At 37.3% G+C, this 20,559-nt stretch overlaps 1 protein-coding gene across 7 annotated transcripts; it reads right to left on the bottom strand.

The window, feature by feature from the left end:
• Nucleotides 1-299: 299 nt before the first annotated feature.
• Nucleotides 300-20,432, bottom strand: LOC103147491 (syntaxin-3-like). Of its 7 annotated transcripts, none has more exons than XM_007565867.2 (11): nucleotides 20,012-20,432; nucleotides 9,756-9,830; nucleotides 9,561-9,660; nucleotides 9,177-9,251; nucleotides 8,980-9,053; nucleotides 8,641-8,749; nucleotides 8,487-8,560; nucleotides 7,484-7,618; nucleotides 5,083-5,193; nucleotides 494-585; nucleotides 300-405 (listed from the first exon to the last, which is right to left on the bottom strand). In XM_007565867.2, exons 1-10 carry the CDS (start codon nucleotides 20,039-20,041, stop codon nucleotides 508-510), a joined length of 861 nt encoding a protein of 286 aa, XP_007565929.1. In that variant the 5' UTR covers nucleotides 20,042-20,432; the 3' UTR covers nucleotides 300-405; nucleotides 494-507. The 7 variants fall into 7 exon arrangements, 5 of the variants coding, with proteins under 5 accessions (XP_007565929.1, XP_016533963.1, XP_016533962.1 ...); XM_007565865.2 differs by lacking the exons at nucleotides 300-405; nucleotides 494-585; nucleotides 5,083-5,193 and adding exons at nucleotides 3,276-3,366; nucleotides 3,666-3,782; nucleotides 5,470-5,580 and having other exon boundaries at nucleotides 20,012-20,430; XM_016678477.1 differs by lacking the exon at nucleotides 5,083-5,193 and having other exon boundaries at nucleotides 20,012-20,431.
• Between the last annotated feature and the right edge of the window lie 127 nt (nucleotides 20,433-20,559).

Below are 20,559 nucleotides of genomic sequence, written 5' to 3'. Positions count from 1 at the left end.
CAGAGAAAACCCAAAATTTTGTAAAGTTTAGATGACATTCCCAGTCACTTCTTCATAAATACAATGTTCACAATGGTTATTTGTTCAGAGAACCACCAGGAGGCGCTGGACTAAAGCTGAACAGAGTGATGCGTGAAGATTAACAGTCACATGTTGAGCCATCTGTCTAAGTGGAGGCAGACTGAGAAAAATCCACACATTTATAACACGTTTTCAAACACTTTATACAGCAAGAACAGATATTCAATTGAGACTCAGAGGGGAAGGGAGAAAGGGTAAGAAAGCAGTGGTTATTTTTCTTTTTTTTATTTGAGAGTGGCTTAAATTTAATCTACAAATTTAAATGACAGAAACTGGGTAAGAACCACAGGAAAAAAAAAGGTTTTCTCCTGGAGATCTCTATTCCTAGGAAGAACACAAAGACAGAAGAAGAGTGGTCAAACATTCAAAGCACCATGTAAATAGTAAAAATGATCACAGACTGATGTTTCACCTGCACAAAATCTTTTATGAGAAGAAACTGTAGAGATAGGAGAACCCAACGATCCCAATGATGGCACAGCACAATGTAATCATCATCTTTTTCTGGAGAGTTACAATACACACAAGAAAGTTAAAGAAGAAACAAAATACAAGTGTTTGCATATCTAGGGGAGTTGGTTAGAGGAAATGATGCAGCAAAGGGGAAGAAAGGGCCAGATTACGATGTGTGTATCTGTATGCTATAGAAGATAGGTGATGCAACTTACCTTCACTTCCGCATATCAAGTCTTTGAAAACTGTACTTTAACACAGCGGTCAAGAGAAAACACTTTCACACATCTTCTCCACAACACAGTCATCAAAACTATTCACATGCAGCTACAGTGGCTTGCAGAAGTATTCACGTCCTGTTAGCGTTTCAAAATTTTATCAACAAGCTTCAGTGCAATTTATTGGGATTTCACGTGGTGAATCAACACAGAGTGGTGCACAAATGCAAACGAAGAGTATACTTTATTTTTTTACAAAACAAAAGTCTTAAGCCCTTAAAAAACTGCAACCAGTTGCCTTCTCGAATAAACCAACAGAGGTCACCTGTGTGTAATATGAAGGCCGACAGCATTGCACAATCCATCATTAAATAAATTATAAGAATAGCACAAGTGCAAACTTTCCACAAAATAGCCACAGAGTTTAACTGACAGTCTAGGAATACTGAAACTTTAAGGGTGATGTAAAATGTGGAAGAAAGGCCAAACTTTTGGTCAAAACTGCGTGGTGATTAAGATTGGTGGCATCAACAATTATCAGAAGCTGTTCAAAGTTCATGGAAAGATGGAGGTTATAAAATATAAAGTTAGATGCTGCAAAAGATTTGAAACTGGAGCGGAGCTTCTCCTACCAGCAGGAAATCTACTCTAAACACCGAGCCACAGCTACAAGGGAAGTGGTTTTGATCAGAGCATATCTGTGTCAGACTGGCCTTGTCAAAGCCAAGACCTAAATCCAAACAAGGTTGATATATTTTGTAAAGAATGAACAAAAATTAGAGTCTGTAGATGTGCAAAGCTGGTAGAAACATACCTTCAAATACTTACTGTGTTGATTCTGGGAGGTTGAAAATAAATGCAAATCATAGTTTCCAGGGTTTTGTTGTTTTTTTTAATCATGCACTATTTTGCTTTAATTTTACAAATATGTTTTACTTTGACTTGAATTCTTATATGAAATCCCAATATATGTCTGACTACTCATTGTATATTTTAGGTTGAGACTCAGAAACAGCAGCACAAACAGTCAGACTTAAGAAAAAAAACTAACAAATCTTTAATTCTTTTGAAATATTTGACATAAGAAATGTGCAACAAGCTTTAATTTTCCCCGCTCTTCCTTCGGTGACCTGCATGGCCACAAAAAAATCATGCTGGACGCTGATTTCAAGTATTTCCTGAAAGTGTAAAGACACAGAATCTTGTAAAAAAAAAAAATGCTTTGGCTCCTGTTGACTGACTGAAATGACATCTCGCCTTCATATGCACACAACCACCTTCTTTACTGTAAGTCCTAAAGCCAATGTAATGTTTTGTAAACTGTCAGTCTGGAATATTATCTACAGAGAAAAATAATGGTGACCAATAAACATTCAACTTAACTACCAGCTTATGAAGTTCACCGCATTATACAATATTTTAAATTAAAATAGAAGCTCCATGATGTTACCTTTTCATTTCAATTCATGCATATATAAATAAAAATGATCATCAAAGTGTTTTGTAAATTATCTGGTGACAAAATAATTTTATAAACATGAAGAAAAAATGGCTCTGCACATCATTCTAAGAGGAAAATGAATGGATACACTTCATAAACTGGTAGCTTAGCCGTACGTTTACGGTGGAAACAATCACTTAATACACCTAAAAGGAGTTGTTACTTTCCTCATGATTTAGTTGTCCCTTTTATATGTAAAAACTTGTTAAATCAAAAAAAATATTTACTAGTGTTAATTCCAGTCTCTGCAAACTCTTTGGTAGCACATTAACAGTTTCTATTACACTCTATCTGCCAAGATTAAATTTAAGGCACCGTCTCAAGACAATGGATAACTTGTTGCCCTTTTCTTTCAAATGTTGCTGAAATATGTCGTCCTTCATATCTGAAAAAGGAACATTTTCTTACAAGACTGTCAACAGTGCACAAACATGACTTCTATTATTTACAACATAATTACGTAAACCGTAGCTTAATTCAATATTTTTAACAGTGAAAGTGCTGGAACTCTCTAAAAACAACCATAACCTGGAGGAGCAAACATTCAGTAGCTTTTAAAGTAGTAATATGTGTCAAGGCTCATTAAGGCAAGAAGAGTGGATCTGGGGTTTGTATGTGCGTGTGTGTGTTTGCTCCTGCATGGTTTAAAGAAGAGCTTAGGACAAACACACACAGGGGTGCCATTTTGGCATCAAATGTTAAAAACAATGAGTTGTTCGGAGATGGAGGAGTGATGAGGAAACAGTCAGTTATTTTCCCAGTTCCCTTTTTGTTGCTTCCACAGAGGTGTAAGCAGGTACTGAGCCGCATTTCAGTTCTCATTTCCTCATCAGAGCATCCGTAGATTGTCCGGAACTGAAGAAGTCGCAAAAGATCATCTTCCCCTTTTTTTTTTTAAACACCAGCAGCACTGATCCATACACAGGAATTTGCATCAGTTGTTTTTTTGTTGTTTTTTGAGCAGATGATGAAACAAAATGGACGATCTGGGTGAAGAAAACACATGACGGCGATGGTAGGGGTCCGGCGGTCCTATCATAGTGTCTGAGTGAGGATGATAATGAGGATGACGACTACAACCACAGCACAGCACACACCGATGAAGATCATCTTCTACAGAAGGGGAGAGACAGAGACACGACGACGGGAGAGTTAGTGACAGAGAGCAGGAGCGTTTAAATCCCCCGCAGATCAAACCAACTCACCACTAACACCAAGTTATTTGACAGAGTCCAGAAATGCCAACACACACACACACACACACACACACACACACACACACACAACAAATGAGCTCCCAGGACAGACGGAAAACACACTCATTCAAGTCTAAAAGAAACCGCTTTGCCAAAGCATGCTTCATTCCCACTTGTTACAGCACTACACTGAAGATTTTCTCCAAAATTACTCACCAACATCTCTTCTTTTAGTCAAACAGTTCCTCATTTTTTCAATCCCACTGCCAGCCCAATTATGAGAGCTAGCAATGCCAGTAAGATCACCACAACAACCACTATAATCACAGTTTTCTGTTGGGAATAACCAAGTACACACATTCTGATCAGATCCAAATCTCAGTTGGAAAATTACTTAAAAACAAACAAAAAAAAGCAGACAAATCGCCACGTAGCTGGAAGTTGCGAAAAAAAAAAAAAATCTGAACAGTTATTTTCACCTACACGAATGCTTGTGCTGGTAAAAGCAAACAATATCTTCAGCATCAACAGACAAGCACTTTAGTCACATTCAAAAACATCAGCAAGGTTAAAAACGAAAAGGCGGGAAAAAGAGAAAAGAGAAACCAAGCAGTGTGTGTGAGTGGCAGTGTGTGTGTGAGTGGCAGTGTGTGTTTCAGTGGGTGGGAGGAGGATCGTCTTGGTTCTGGTCATGGGTGGAGGACGGGTCACAGCAGCGGTTTTATCACAGGGATCCACAGAGTTGGTAATAAATCACAGAGGAGGGTCAGGGGTCGTCACAGATCTCACTCATGAAATTAATGTGGCTTCCCAAAAGCACTGAGGTGTTCGTTTAGTCAACAGGCAGTTTCTTGTAGTTTAGTGGTACTAACTTAATTTCTTAATCATCTATATTTGCTTTAGTCTGGGAATCATATCAGATTTAACTGGTGTTTGAAAAGTCGATACACTTATTTTTTTAAGATGCCTCTACTGATTGAAATGAGTTGTTTTATTAATGAACAGAAATAAATGGCTGACAATTTGGAAAATAGTTTATTTGTGGAAATTGATGTATGATTTTAGCAACTGTAGAAAACTGTTTAATTTAAAAAGAAATAAAGGTTCAACACTAGTAAAACTAAACTACATCAAACTGATTTTTTCAGTCAGAGCTTCTAGGTTTAGTTGTGCTGCTCATTAACGTTGGTATACGACTGAAATAAACAGCATGCTAATCTAATGCAGTTTTATTATAAGAAAAAACTGATAAATAAACTAGACAAAAATATTTTTATGCAGCTGCAGCTCGATTTCAATATGAAGATAACTTGATTAAGGAAAATTTATGTTTCACATGCAATGGGTGCACTTTTAATTCAATCTCTAGTTTTGCAAATAAACATAAAATACACCTTAAAAACTTAAAATATCTTCTTGCTGACAGTAAAGTTTGCTAGATATGAGGGCCAGAAACCGGTTACCATGACGTTTTGATGCAGATTTGAAATATACTATTTTACTTTGATGCTCGTGGAGATCGAATGCTTTTATTTGACGTTTTTTAACAAGTCGACGCCTCTCGTTAATAAGCTCAAATGTTTCGGGTGCTTTTAGGAAGCCGGAGTTGCAGTTCTTGACCACAGCCACTCACACGGCGAGCCTCTTGCTGGAACTTGGCAGCTTTCTTAGTATCTGCAACAGCTCTCTCCACAAAGCCCACCGACTGGTCCATGTTGCTCTCAATCCTGTCAATCATCCCGCCCTGACGGGCACGCAGCCGGAGGCGGCAGCAGACGGAAACGAGTGACGGCAGAGAGGAGGAAGCATGCAGAGAGCTTACACATTATTCTAACGGTTGTGTGTGAGTGGTAATGGCAGTGAGGCAATTAGAAGAGCGATATGCAGAGCATGCAAAGCGGATGAAATGTGCTAAACTGGGCAAAAGTGCCAGAGTGACTGAAATTTAAAAAAAAAAAAAAAAGAAGCAGCAACAGGAAGAGGTCATATTTGTGCGATACATTGCAAAACACTTTTTTACCTTGCGGGCCTTGGTCTGGTACCTTACGGCTTTTTTGGTCTGCTCCTTCGCTTGAATAATGTGATCCACCGACTGGGATACATTCTGCTCTATGTTGTCTACTATTTCCCCCTGAGAAAAACAAAACAAAAACAAAAAAACACAGGAACATGCATTTTAATATCTATCAAGCAAACGTGTGGTCACAAGTTTTGGCATTGACACGTCTGTGTTTTGCAAACTGTGAGGCTTCAGTTTTTTTTTGTTCTTTTTTTTTGTTCTTTTTTTGTGATGAAAGATCAAAATGTTTTTAGAGTTCTGCAAAGCAAGATCATGCTGCATATGCCCAAATACAGATGTGAAAGACTACAGCTGAAATCGACAGCAGTCTAATCTCAAACCTGAAACATCTCCTCTTGAAGAGCGAGCTAAAACATGTTGCCACCGATGAAGAGCTTGCTCAAAACTGGCAGCAGGTATGTGTGTGTGCATGCACAAGCACAAGCACAGAGAGAGGCAAAGAGTTTTTAAACACTGCTGTTGTGAAGAGAACAGCAAAAAAAAAAAACATTTCTGTTAAAGATTGAATTTCTGCAGGAAGCATCAGGATTTAAAAATAACCGACATCATGGCAGATAAAAGCCTGTAAAACTCATTATACTCGTACAAATAACTGCCTCAGTGCGAGGCGGATCGAGCTCATTAACTCCAACGAATTTATTCCTTTTATGAAAACGATTACTTATAACTTGAAAGGTATAATTAATGCGTTGGATGGATCTTTAGTGATGCACTGCAGATTGAAATCAGGTAATTCTTTTTTTTCCAATTCAATTTATAGCAAACAATGAGAGCTTCCAAAAGTAAAATCACCACCTTTTGCAGCAAAAGGTGGTGATTAAACATTTTCTAAGTGCATCATGTCATTGAGACAAGGTTAATTCACAACCTTGTCTTTTATTTAGATGACAAAAAAAGAGCTCAATGTTATGAAGATCAAATTGTGCATGTGCTGCTTAGAATTAATATGTCAATAAAATACAAGCAAAATAAATATTACTGTTGTATTTATTATGCATTATGCTCTCTGCTACTTTTAGAAAAAAAAAAACATTCTAACTTTGTAAAGTGTGATTACACACCAGTTTCATAAGCTACATTCCTACTCATCTGATTGCCAATCTGCATAGAAAAAAAAAATCAGGAAGTAATACTGAGGTGGATGGATCTGAATGTGGTAGTGATGGCATCTAAAGAGTCTTTCATTTTCACTGTTACCACATGCATGCCAAATGAATGATGTTACGCAATCAACCGTCCTCCGTCGCTACATGTTGGCTCAGGAGGGGCGGTTTGCTGCAAAGCAAGTGACTCAATGCAGCTTACTGGTTTCTTTAAACGGCTTTTTCTAAAGGAAACGCATCAAATTAAGGGGACTGCATAGTACTATTTGAAATTTAATTGAAACTGAAGTCATTCAAAGTATTTATTGGGGATTTTAAGTTCATATCCCTTTAGAAGCAAGTGGTAATGTCGGCTATTTATTTATTCGAGAGCAAAATCTTTTCAAATTCCAAAAGTGAACATAAATAAAAGGGGAAAAAACAGAAGCAACACAAAGAGTGCTTACCTCAAACAACCATTTCCCTCAGAAAGCATGGCGGTGTAAGCAGCACAAAACAGTTGGTCATACTCTAGTAGTTTAATTATGATAGTTGCTAAATGTCTTAAAACCTTGTCTGTGATGAAATAGGTGTGAATGATGCTTGGTTCATATCTTACTACATGTATTAAGGTTCCATGGAGGGAATGAGATGAAGGCGGTGGTGGCGGAGGACAGGTGTAAGAAAAGCATGGAGCTGGAAAAAAGACAGACAGACGGATGCAGAACGACAGTCATAGAACAGCAGAGGAAGAAAGAGAAAAACACAGAGACAGACATGACTGATTCCTAAGACACGGTAAAGATGAGCTGAAAGAACGGATGGATGGATTTGAATGAAACGACAAGAAGGTGATATCCAGAGGAGAGTACCTGGCTCTCCACCAGCATGGCGATGTCTACAAACATGTCGTGCAGCTCTTTGATGCTACTTTCCAGACGGACGATGTCTTTATGCCTGGATTCAATCTCACTCAGAGCCTGTTTTGAGATCCCAGAGTCCACAATCTGCAAAGACGAGCAGTTCACTGTTACCACGCAGGCTCAAAACAGACAGCAAATAAAACATCAACATCTAGTCATCAAGTGTGAATCCAAGTTTTTTTTTTTTCTTGAATGTCAATATCAAAATAAATTTCCAAATGTTTTAAATTGATAAGCATAACAGTTCTTGTGTTGCTTTTTAAGATCCTAAAACGTTCCTGTAATTTCCCAGTTATTGTTTTTATTGCAATTGTTTGACGGTTTCATATGAATTACTGAGAACCTCAGGTGTGCATTTACATTATAGGAATAAGATATAGGAATAATTTAGGTGTGGTTTGTCCCAGTCTTTGCACATCAGGGAAGCCTAAACTGAACTCTGTGTCCTTGAACAAGAAATTCCTCCTCAGTCGAGCCGAAAACAAGCTCCTCTTTATCAAAAAGCTTGAACAGAAGCTGAAGTGCAACATGTTCTCATTTTATCAGTGACACATGCAGTCGAAGCTGCGTGATTCGGTGTTCCCGGTCACTCCGTTTCCTTCTAGAAGCCTCCCTAGAAACCGCTGTTTCATCTGTTTGCTGAGACGTCATAAACCAGCATGACTCCTTTTCTCGAATCTTTACGATGTGGTTATTAAATATGTAAAACATCATCCAGCTCGGCATTATGATCTCTTAAATGAAGATATTTTGAATAGAAAATATTTTCTAGAATCTGAACAAGAAAGACAAAGTTCCTTTTATCCAAACATCAGAAACCTAAAAATTAGCAAATAATTGGCTTTTTTTTTTAAACTGCAAAACCAATTTTATTTGCAGTTTAATCACATGACAATAGAAAGGTGTTAAAACAGTGGCCATAATTGCTCATTTACACACAAGACACACTCACCCCAGCAGTGAAAACGGCAGCATTTCCACTTTCCAACATCTCCTCCAGCTCTTCGTCCGTCTTCGCTTGTCCAGCTGGACAGAGCAAAGTGAAAAACACAGATTATTATGGGATTATTCTACACTTTTTTTCTGCGCATCTAGGTGCAACTTACTTATCTCAAGTTGTCTCTGGATACGTCCTTTACTCCTCTCCCGGAAGTCCACCTGCGCTTCATTATACTTTGTCATGACCTCAACAAACTTCCTGGACAGCACTGCATGCTGGGAGGACAGAATAGATGCAAATTATGATCACAAACCTTTCTCAACATCCTGGAAACAGCTGCACATTGTTTACTTTTCAGGGGGTGGGAGTCTACCTTTATATGCTGGAATATTTGACTAAACTAAACCCTATGAAACAATTTAATTTGAAATTAAAAAGCCCTATTTAAAAGCTTTATAAGTAACTATTTTAAGTCTGAAAATTCTTCATCCTGTGCACAATTTACCTGCGATTTACGTATCCGCATATCAGCCGACACCCTCTCCTGCTGCTGCTCCGACTCCAGATTTCTCTCAATGGCTGGAAAAAAAAGCAACGTTCAAATTCACGTCATAAACACGTCATCCAACATTTTGGATAAAAATCAGGAAAGGTTTGACTCATTGTGACGAGAGAAAGTGTGATTGTCACTGCCAGACTTACTCTTGAGTTTGTTTCTTGCATTGTTGGCCATCTTCTTTATGTCATTGGTGATTGATTCCAAGTCATCCTGCGTTTCTGAAGAGAAGAAAAAAATTAGTCTTAAACCAGGGCTGTTCAGATAGAAATGAAGTTTTTTTTTTTAAAGATTATGTATGCAGAGAAAATGAAAATGCTTGATATTTTCTGAAATATTCCATATTCTGTCACCTTCTGCTCAGATTGTAACAGAGTTCAATTCAGAACAAAAACCACAAATCGGAAAAAAAACTACAGTAACCTTATTTTTGTGAACCAGGTTCAAACAGCTTGTATAAAAAAACAAACAAACAAAAAAAAAACAGGGCAGACAAATACAGTAAATCAGTGAAAGGTGAGATGTCTCACTCTGATCCGACGTGGGAGCCGAGAGGATGACCGAGTAAAGCTTTCTGACTTCAGCCACGTTCTCGTCAATTTTATCAATACTGTTCCTGATGTCTTCAATCTGCAAACAGACGAGTCACAATTAACAAAATTTAAAAAAATATGTATGAGAGGTTAGGTCCCTGCACGACAACAACCGAGAGCGTAAAACCTGACCTGAGAGAAGAACTCGTCCATGAAGGCTGCGTTGTCCACAGCGATCTCCACCTCCTCATCATCTTGATCACAAGTCTAACATTTGAAAACAAATAAAGCTGTTTATAGTTGTTGAGCCTTTTAGCTTAAAAACAACTAAAATGTCTTTTTGTGATTTAAGATACCATTTTAAATTGGGAAAAAAAAAACTGGAAGTTAATAGATTAAAACCATAAACCTGAAATTTTAACTGATGGTTTATTTTGGAAATGATTGAACAACATTCATGGCTGCCAAGAATAAGACGAAGAAAAAAAAAAAAAAACATACTGTCAGATTAGAGTACTGGATAGTTAAAATAATCTACTACTCAACAAATCACAAGTAGATTTTTTTTGTTCAAATTACTGAGAAATCAAATTTAAAAAACAAAACAGACACAAAAACAAAGATATATCTAGTTCTTAAATTGTCACTATATAATTAACTTTTTTTTTTTTTTACTTGTGGCATTATCAAAATACTGGAAAACAAAAAATGTCTAAATAACTATATTTATACCCATTTTAATGTTAGAGTAATAGTAAATACACATCCAAATATTTAAATGTGAAATCCATCAAATATAATTATTTCTGCATACAAGTATTAAATGATTCCTGTTCCAAAACTCGCAAAATAAAATAATCAGCTAGACTCTTTAAACCAATGCTAACTTCTGATTGGTTAATCTACACAGCAAGTCAACGTCTGATTAGTTATATTGACAAGAACAGTCAATACACAATGTCCAGTAACTTTGATGGGCAAGATAATGGATAAGATAATGGATAAAGATAAAGTGCTGCAGCATGCAAGAATAAAAACAAAGTAGAAATAGTTTGGCTTTTCATAAAAACACTTATGACACATTTAACCAATGTTATATACATTGCATTATATACATTATATACAAGTTATATACATATAACTTCACTTTGCATCAGTTTACTGATTTGTTTTAGCTTGTCAGACAAGTTTATAGACACAGTAAATGAGGCTATTAAACTAATAGCCAGCTGATTAACAACATTATTCTTTATATTTGCCTATATTGTACCATTTAGTTGTGAAAACACTGTACTAAATGGAAGAAGATGGCAAAAAGTAGATTTTCTGTTTACTGAGCTGTCAGTGTTGGCTGCACTGCAGCATCCAGTGTAGTTATTCTTCATGTCACGAATCAAAACTAGACGTGCAACGAAGAGGTCAGTGTCGGATGCTTCTTAAGTCCAGTCTCCTTCTAGGTCAAAACATACCACTTTCAAACTTTACTCTGTTAACCTTTAATTCAACAATTACATACAACAAAAGCTTATAGAGCTAAATTGGGGCCAAAGATCTGTTTAAGAAAAAAAAAAAAACGCTTAAAGATGAAAAATGATTTGAAACTGAAAAGTCATTTTGAGACTGAAACTGGAAAGGGATTTGAAACAACAACAACAAAAGGTCAAAACATCTTTCCAAATTTGAGGGATTTTTTTTTTTTTTCCAGTTTAAAATTCCACATGATATGGACAAAATATTCCCAGCTGTTGCGTTAAGAACCAATGGGAGTTGGAAATGTATTTTCCCCCTCCATTTCAAATCTTTTTTCAGTTTCAAAAATTGTTTTCCAGTTTCAAATCTTTTTTTTTTAATTCAGTTTTAGGCTGTAAAAAATTCCAACAATGCGTGGCAGGGAGAGTCTTTAAACCACATGGACATGATCAGGTTGAAGATGTTCCAGGAATTAACCAACATGGTTGATCAACTTCCTCTGAACTGCTGTTTAGAAGTCAAATTAACCTCCATGTGCGACACCTACTTCCAGGTAAACCAGATACTTACAAACGCAGTATAAAAATAACCTTTCTTCCAACACTGTTTGGTAATAATTCAGTTCAAACTTTCCATAAGTTAGGATTTCAAAGTTTTTTTTTTTTACAATCCAAATGCCAGAATTTGCCACAATCATCAGGTCAAACAAAAATCCTATTATCGAAATGTCCAGCGATCGCACCATTCAGGAACGACCCGGATCCGTCTCCCAGAGATGAACATGTTTTGGTGTGAAATTTGCATATCTCCCCAAACACAAAAGTGTGTCATGATAAAATGTGAAATGAATCCAGTGAAATTCAGGGAGAGGAGGCCCAAAAATGGGAGACCCAAGTCAGTTTAAAAGACAGATCTACCAAATACAAAAGGTAATTTACAGTATGTAAACACCTGACTTTAAATGCATAAATGTAGCTTGCAAAAGTTAGAGTCCTTTACCAGACTGGAAAAGGTTATTTGTCATTTTCTAAGCTGTAAAAAATATATATATTTGGTTCAATTGTGTGTGTCAAGTTCCAGTGTGTTTAATGGAAAACAATACATCTCTGTAAAGAACTTTTTCTTGGTTTTACATATAACTTTTACCGGTTATATATTGCTTTATTTTGTTATGCGTGTGTGTGCGTGCGTTTGTGTGAGTGGGGTAGGAGGCGTGATATAATTACAAATGTCATAAAGTTAATGTTCTGATCTACCAAGAAAATGTTAATAAAACTAAATAAAAAAAACCAAACATCTGTATTTAACTTAAACATTTGCCATACGTGCATTTACAAGTTCAATCATGTACATTTCATTTATTTAAATAAGTTAAATACATTTTCGCCATGACAAATGTGAGCCAATGTTTTACTCAGAGACACTCCATGGCATTATTCAGATCTGGTGGAAAATCTGGAGCACAAAGGAAGGTTTTAGTCCCTCATCTCCCAGCTAAAGACCACAGCATACCAATAAAACCACTTCCTTGTTTGGCAGCATGACACATCAAGCTGGGATACTGCTCACCCTAACCAGACCACACCCAATATATTTATTAGACAGCTTTACTTCTAAAGTATATAAATAACAAATAACGTCACTGGGATAAGATGGCAAACACAGTGAGGTGCAGTCGGATGTTTGCATGCCTGCAGGAACTCCACCTGTCTCCAGCCGGCGTTAAAAACCAAAATTAAAGAGTAAACGTTTGACAGCGTCGAGTTAAAGGAAAGAAATTCTACCAGTTAATTTGTTTATTCCTTTTTAATCACTTCGACTTTTTCAATCAAACAGCGTTTTAATGACACCCACGCGATGCAATTGGCTGGTGATCTTTATGCGAGTCAGGTTGTGTGAGTAATGTGTAACCAGGTCCAAACTCTTCAGGTGTGACAGTCAGGTGTGTGTGTGTGGGGCCAGGTCAAAGTCAAAGTGCGGAAAAAGTCGGGCGTCACAGCTGTTGGTTTCCCTGCAATCATATCATCCAAACAAACTGAGTGAACACATGCCATTTGAAGTGTTTACATTTTTCCAAGTTAACGCCATAAACCTGAATTAATTGTATTTCCGGAACACAAAGTAGATTAAGTTGAGAGAAAATGACATGATTTACAAAATTCTCTATTAAAAGCGAAAATCTGAAGCGTTTGCATGCATTTATATTTATGCATTATTTTTGCCAATAGCCCTATATAAAATCTAGTGCCACAATGAACAATCATGTTCCTCACAAATCTGACTTAAGGATGGCAAAAAAACACCCATAAGGAGTCTCATGTGACTGTGCCTACTATCAATTCTTGCCACACTTTTCAGATTTGACTTGTAAAAACTTCTTCCACTTTACAATTATGCAACATTTTACGTTGGTCTATGAAATAAAATGCCCATAAAATACAGTGAAACTAAAAATGGAGTATGAAAACCTTTGCAGGGAAGCATTTAGACAGAGAGTTAAGCACAGAACAAAAGTTGTCATGTTTTACTCACAGAATAACATTTACCTGTAATTTAAGTATTTATACTTACATCTCCCCTAATTTGATTATGACTTGGACTAATTTTCGAACTGGAGTGCAGCTTTTTCCTCCCACCAGTTCAAAAACCTGCCCTCTTTTTTCCCCAGCACTTCATCCAAAGTTTCACTTTAACCTACGCAAGCCTTCAAAATTTGAATTGCAAATGTTTTTCTGGACTATTTGTTTCACTCCGTCATAACTGACTATTAGTTGTGAAGAGAATTCCCTGAACATGTATTGATATAGTTCTTATTGTCGGTGACTCAGGTCATGTGATTTTCCATCAAAAGCGAAGTTTGGCCTCACACATTACAGCCTCTCTGACACACAGTGCTTCTGCAGCGATGAGATAACGACGAGCTCACTTCCTTCCACAGGCCAGTTCAGCAGAAACGGGAGGAAAAGGAGGTCGATCTGTGCAACACGCCCTGCAGCGGTGGGCCACAAAGACGCAGCTGGACGCTTTCTGTGCAGGATCACCTCAGAAACCGGCAGGAACAATCAGAGGAAGAGGAGTTATCCGGGTCAGACGGAGACTTTCTGTCGCAGGCTCGCATAATGAATTAGCTTCTGCAGTCAGAACAGACACTGAACCGCCTTGAACGCTCATAAACTAAGATCAATTTTAGATCAGATAATGTCAAATGATGGTTTCTTTTCTGAACAACATATTAAAGTGCTTGAAACCTTTTTTTTTTCTTTTATAAAAGATAAAACATAAAAACCACACTGACAGAAGACCTGTGAGCTGAAATACAGATACAGCGAGTCACGCTGGAGCAAATGAGATTTTGATCTAAACCAAGAAACAATAATCTCCTACTGAACATCGCATAATCATGAGAGTGAAGTGGACATAAAGCTTAAAAAAGGGGCACAAAACACAAACGCACATGGAAGTGGGAAGGTTGGTTTGTTCCTTCAATGCAAAACATCATTACGCTCACAAAGTGTCCATATGTCATGTTGCATAATTCCCTCTTAACAAGGCGATGCCTGAAAAGGTTTGCTTAAAGGTTTTACATTTAAGCAAACACAGTGATCCTTAGCCTCAGAAATCAGTGGCTCTCTTAAAGGGGAAGCTGACTAAGCTCCATCATTCACATTTTTTCTCCTGGGCTGTGGCGCTACCCGTCCATCACCACAGTTTTACCGTAAAAGTGAAGGAGGGTTAGCTGCTTAATTATCTTAAAAAGAAAACAAAAATGAGTCAAATGCTTCCACCTGTAAACCTGGAGAAGATTATCAATTAAAAGCTGCCAATCCCACAGTTGAAGAAAGATTTATTTTTAATGGACAAAGTTTGTTTTTGTCAAAGAAAGTCTGGATTAATCGGGTCTTTATAGCTTTAAACTTCTCTTTTTAAGCTACTGCTTCAATGTTTAATTAATAGGGGAAAAGGTCTATCCTGCTTGAATGCATTTTAATATCTGGAGCAGAAAACAGAAAAATAAATGTTGCAAATTAATGAAAAAGGCTAATTTTAGGGTCTTGCTACAATTTGAAAAGTTTAATAAAGCAATTTATAACGTTTCTGTAAAAAAAACCAACTTTGATATTTAAGTAACTCTGCAGAATTAATGCGGTTAATCCCATCCCATGTCAGTTTCAGGTGTTCTTAATAGAGATGAACCAATCAGGCCTTTACTGGTCCAAACATCTCTGGTTTTCTTTTAGCTCACACCTGATAATTCAATATCTAATCAATAAGATATACAAAAGAGAAAACTGAAGGGCCGATTGAGTAGTTTTGAATCCAGCAGAATAGGAATTACAAAATTACACATATGTATCCATTAAATATAAACGTGCAAAGCAACAGCTGTTTATCTGAGCGAAACGAGATATTTATCAGATTCTGATCTCTAATCAATTGATCAGTTTGTCTCTAATTCTGAAGTCGTCCCAAAAGGACCAAGCAGCCAACAGAGTCAATTTGTTCTTAGCTGCTGTTTTTATTTATTGTACTTTTACTAGAACTGCACAATCAAGTCACAGCAACCACCAAGATATCAACAATGTGCAATACTGTAATCGCAAAAGGTTGTTTGGCTTTGGCAGGAAATTATTTATAAAGTTCCACACGCACGCACGCACGCACGCACGCACGCACGCACATATATAAGCCAGTTGTGCAGACATTTTTTGATTAGAAAGGTCTATTTTTGGAGACTGAGATGCTAAAGCTAAAAAAAGAGTAGAGGAGGTATTGTGATAAAGAAAGGCCTGAGTCAGGACCATAAAGGCATCCAGCCATAATAATACAGCTGACAGTTACAGCTCAGTGGAAATTAACTTGTTCCTCAATGGAAAAGATCAAAGCAAAGTTCCTAATTTATGGACAGAGAACAAATTATCTTATATGCACTTTTACTGGTGCAATAAACAAAAACCTGCCTTCTGTTGAAGAACTTGTAGTGATTCCTCAGATTGGTGCATTAAAAGCTCTGCGATTCTTTGAAAGCAACAACAAAGCGAAGCAGAACAGACGGCCATCAGTGAAACATTTACATTCAATTCAGGGCTAAAGTTCTTCTTTAAAACGATTCTCACCAACGACTCGGTCATTAACACTTTGCTGCGCTGCGCTTCACATCTCTGAAGTGGGAATAACATTTCGGCTTAGCGCTTTCCAGTTACAAGTCAGAAAAACAGTGGGACTTAATTGTTGATTCAACTGGTTCTAGCAATACAAGCCAATAGCAATAACGCACTTCTAAAGTATCTCATCGATTTGTTTGTTGATTAAATACTTCAGAACTGCATTACACCTCATCTCAGTTCAGCCAAACTCAAAAACTGCCTTTTAGCTTAAAAAGGTAAACGTCTTTGACTGACCTGAATGCGTGCAAACACCTTCAATTTAGTCAGGTGAAAAAGAGCAGGGCGGTCTTAGACTACTTTCTAAAGGTTTTCCCATTGTCACAATCACACCTTTTTACCTACAACTCATTGGGTTCATGTGCTACTGAAGATCAGAAATGAACTCATACTCTCAGTTTAAACACAGCGGAGGCTTAACTACATCTAAAAACTAAAGATCGCTGCAGTTTTAAAGAAGGCAACATGTTGGAACCAGTTTGTAATCCTGAGAAACGGCCAGCACCTTATTCAGAGGGTTTTTATCATGTTGAATGTTTAGCATGCAGCAAACATGAAATCTTATTTCTGTGCAAGCAGAGCTGAAAATTGAAGAGGATCTGGATTTCTGGGTCATTTATCTGAAAATATTTTCTTCTCAGGAACTAAACCATGATACATCTTCAACCAAAACAAAACTTTTACAAAACTTTCATTTCAAATTTTGGTAGAATCCGATTCATGTTTGTACATTTCATTCCAATGATTTGTAGTTTTGTGCATCACCCTTGTCATTTATAGTAGTTTAGGATTAAACAGGATGATATTCACTTAGTTCTGTTTTACTTAATTAGATTGTGCCATAATATTAGTTTATGGCTGATATATCTGCTGCAAACCCGATTCCTTCACTTCTTCACTGAACTATGACGTATAAGAAGCTGTCGGTTAGACAACGGCTAGCAATCTGACAAGGGAACATAAAGAACCTATAATAGAGGAAACGATGTCAGTGCTACTACAATTCATCCATTCATTAGGATTCAAGAGGGGAACCAAAACCAGCAGGCAGTTGAGTTAGAGTGTTGAATTACTGCGCACGCAAAGCTGAAAAAATATTTAGCTTTTACAGAAAACTAAGCAACAAAAAGCTGTTTTGGTTTTCATATCCACCTTTTGTTATAGCACACAAAGGGAAACATCCAAGTCAATTATTTGAGGTTAAAACCACACAAGAAGCCAGGATAAGTCCAACTAAGCACCGTAAAAGCTGCCATAACTCAAAGCAAATTATGTTCCACAGTTTCTTCTCGTCCCAAACGTCTTCAAGTTTCCTGAAAGTCAGGTGATTGTTAGCAGTAGCTTGGGCAAACATTTACATGAAAGTAAGGCTGCAGAATGACACATATGCAGTCTAGATTACATCCAGCAGGTTAAACATTAGGAAGGAAACTCAAGGAGGAAAGCCAAGGTGGAGCCGAGTCCGGATAAGAGGAAAAGATAAATGGAAAGGTGGTAAATATGAGAACAACGTCGAGTCTGTGTAGGTTATGTAGCTTCACCGAAGCATGAAGCACACTTTCCGTCAACTTCCCTACACACGAATGGCCTACTTAGGCTACTATCTGTACTTCCTTTCACCAATATGAGGACAGCTGTGTGTCAGAGGCAAGCACTCTGGAGCGCAGCGGTCTTTAAAACAGCGCAAATATTTAGCCAAATGTTTTAAGAAGCCATGGCAACACACTTCATATTGGGTTACAACAACAGGATCAAGGCCTCAGCTCCACGAGCACCAAGAGCGGGAAAAACACTCAACATTGTTCACATCGTTCACCTTCAGAGTAACTTCTTCTCTTCTCAAGGCAGATAACAGACTTTTAGAGTATCTTGTAAAAGTATCTAAAACTTAGCCATTCATTTCCAAGAATGTGTTTTCAAAGGTTACATTTTTTTTTTTGTTTTACCATGGAGGCAGTTTTATTGCTGATTCATTGCTTAGCAGCAGGTAGCTCCGCCTGGATGGGTAGGAGATTCTCGCTAGATGATAAACTTGAGTAAAAACACCAGAAGTTTGTGGTTTTTACATGCTTAAAACAAATGCAAAACATCCAACTGCTGTTGTTTCAAAGAAAAAGCAACATTTATTCCTACAGCTGCCAGAAATCAAACTCAGATTACTGGAGTTTTAATTATATCACAGTTAGCATCAGAGCAAAAAAATAAAAAAAATAAAAAAATACACATTGTTGTCATTCTGTTACTTATCACAACAATAAAATACTGTTGTAAGCAGGTCGATACGTTGGTGCATTTGTTCCAGCAGTAAGCCTGAAGTTGATTTTTAAGCAGATTTTCAGCATTTATTTTGCAAGCTGTATCTTAAACATCAATAATGAGGGAGCTGTGGAGTTTACACACCAACGTGGTCTGTGTTTGTATTGGTCAAAAATTGTCCTTAACAGTTGAATTAGTCAAATCTTGTGATTGAAAAAAGAAAAAAAAAAAAGAACGTGTGCCTTCTTTCAGCCGTCCATGTGCAGAAACAGGCAGGAGAGGGGTCGCACTGGCTTAAGCCACACGACATGAGAAGAAAACTTTGGTGACCAACGTTTGGTCACTCCAGCTATATGTCTGGTATCTTATGAAAAGGACTTCGAACAACTCTCTAATACATTTGACCTTCTACAAATCCAGTTCTTACCATGTCTATCTAAAAACTGATTGATTGGTTTTTAAAATAAACTTAAAGAATGTCAATATTTCCAAAGGTTTGAAGTGAAACTTCTCTAATTAGCTGATAACACCTAAAAGATGAGTATAATCAGGTAAACAAGAGTAAGATTGTCAATTACTTATTGATTTAGAACAGGAAAGCTTAGGAGAACAAGACATTAAGATTATTGTTGAAAACTGTGATGTTGACATTAATTGCGATTAACCTACAATTTCAACTCAACTTTCTTATTATCCTCAAGATGTACCCAGAAGTATCCCTTTGCATTAGCATCTATGCCACCAACATCTATATCAGCAGTAGGAATAAATAAGTGAAGTTCATCCAACTGGCCAATAATATTGGTGATAAAGAATTAGAACAGTATGTATGGTCCTGATAGCTTAACAAAGATTGCATCCAGGCAGTCACTGGCACACTGAAACTGAATAGAATTGTGTTAAAGCGTTAACTATTATTGAATAGATAGATTTTCCCCTAGCCAGCTCCAATTTGAAGATAATTTCCATAACCCCATTCATTAAACCTGTCAAAACCAAGAACTCACAATGTCTGCTCTTTAAACGTCGTAACAAACCTTAGTGTACGTTTTGAGTTAATCCAATAAAGTTCAAAGTTCTGAGGCCTAAAGGGAATTCAAAAATGTCAGAAATAAGAACAAACAGAAATGGGGGGGGGGGAATCAGAATTTAAGAAATCGGTATTGGGACGAAAAAAAAAGTCTGATCAGTGCAATAACTGAAAAAACACACTTTGAAGTTTAGTACTAAGGTAAAAAGAAACTAAAACATCACAATCGATCACCAACCAATCTTAAATTTCAAGTTGAACACATTTGACACAATGACTTAAATGATCCTTCTCCTTTACCCAACACCAGAATATTAAATTCACATATAAGCTACAATTTTACTACCATCTATCATGAGTTATGTCATCTCGTGGCCGGATATATCATAAAATGTGTTTCCTTTCACTCAGAAGGTTTGTTCCCGTGTTAAATTAAGTGTCTCCTAACGACTTAAACATTCTCCCAATAAAAATGTAGTTTTACACAATGAAAGAGGTGGACAAAAACACATTTCCTAAACATTACTCACCGCTTTCAGCTGTTCCAATCGGTCCTTCATTATTAGTTGTGTAATATAACAGTTCAAATCCAAAAAGACAACACCAGTATTGCACCAAATTGGTTGGAAAACTATTCCCAGCGCCTGGATTCCTCAGCCAGCTGCAGAGCTAGCTGTGCAGCAGAAACCCAACAACCTGTGAAAGGAAATTTAAAACTCCCCAAAACTCCTGCAGGTCTCTGAGGAGCGGAGTTTTTTTTTCTGAAAATTAGAGTCTTTCCGTCGCTTTTCCATACAATATGGCTGCTGGGTTTAAAGGCTGGGGTTTTTCTTGCTAAATCTCTTCTTCCAGGGGATTAAAACAACAGTTGTGTGGAGCCGTATAATCTGCCTCTGCGCTGCCCACCACTAATCATTCTAAAACGCACTTTTCAAGCTCACGCATGCGCAAACAAGTCCCTCTTCACTTTGATAAAGCCACGCCCTGAGCCACCTGCACTGCTGATGCATTTAGGTGCTGTGGGAATAATGGCGTTGAACAACTCCATCTGGGAAACAATAGGTTTTTGGCACTATTT

Source organism: Poecilia formosa, unplaced genomic scaffold (genome assembly GCF_000485575.1).
Source record: "Poecilia formosa unplaced genomic scaffold, Poecilia_formosa-5.1.2 Scaffold183, whole genome shotgun sequence".
In the NCBI taxonomy this organism is placed as follows: Eukaryota; Metazoa; Chordata; class Actinopteri; order Cyprinodontiformes; family Poeciliidae; genus Poecilia; species Poecilia formosa.
Note: the sequence above shows the minus strand (reverse complement) of the source record. Positions and strands in the feature narration are given on the sequence as shown.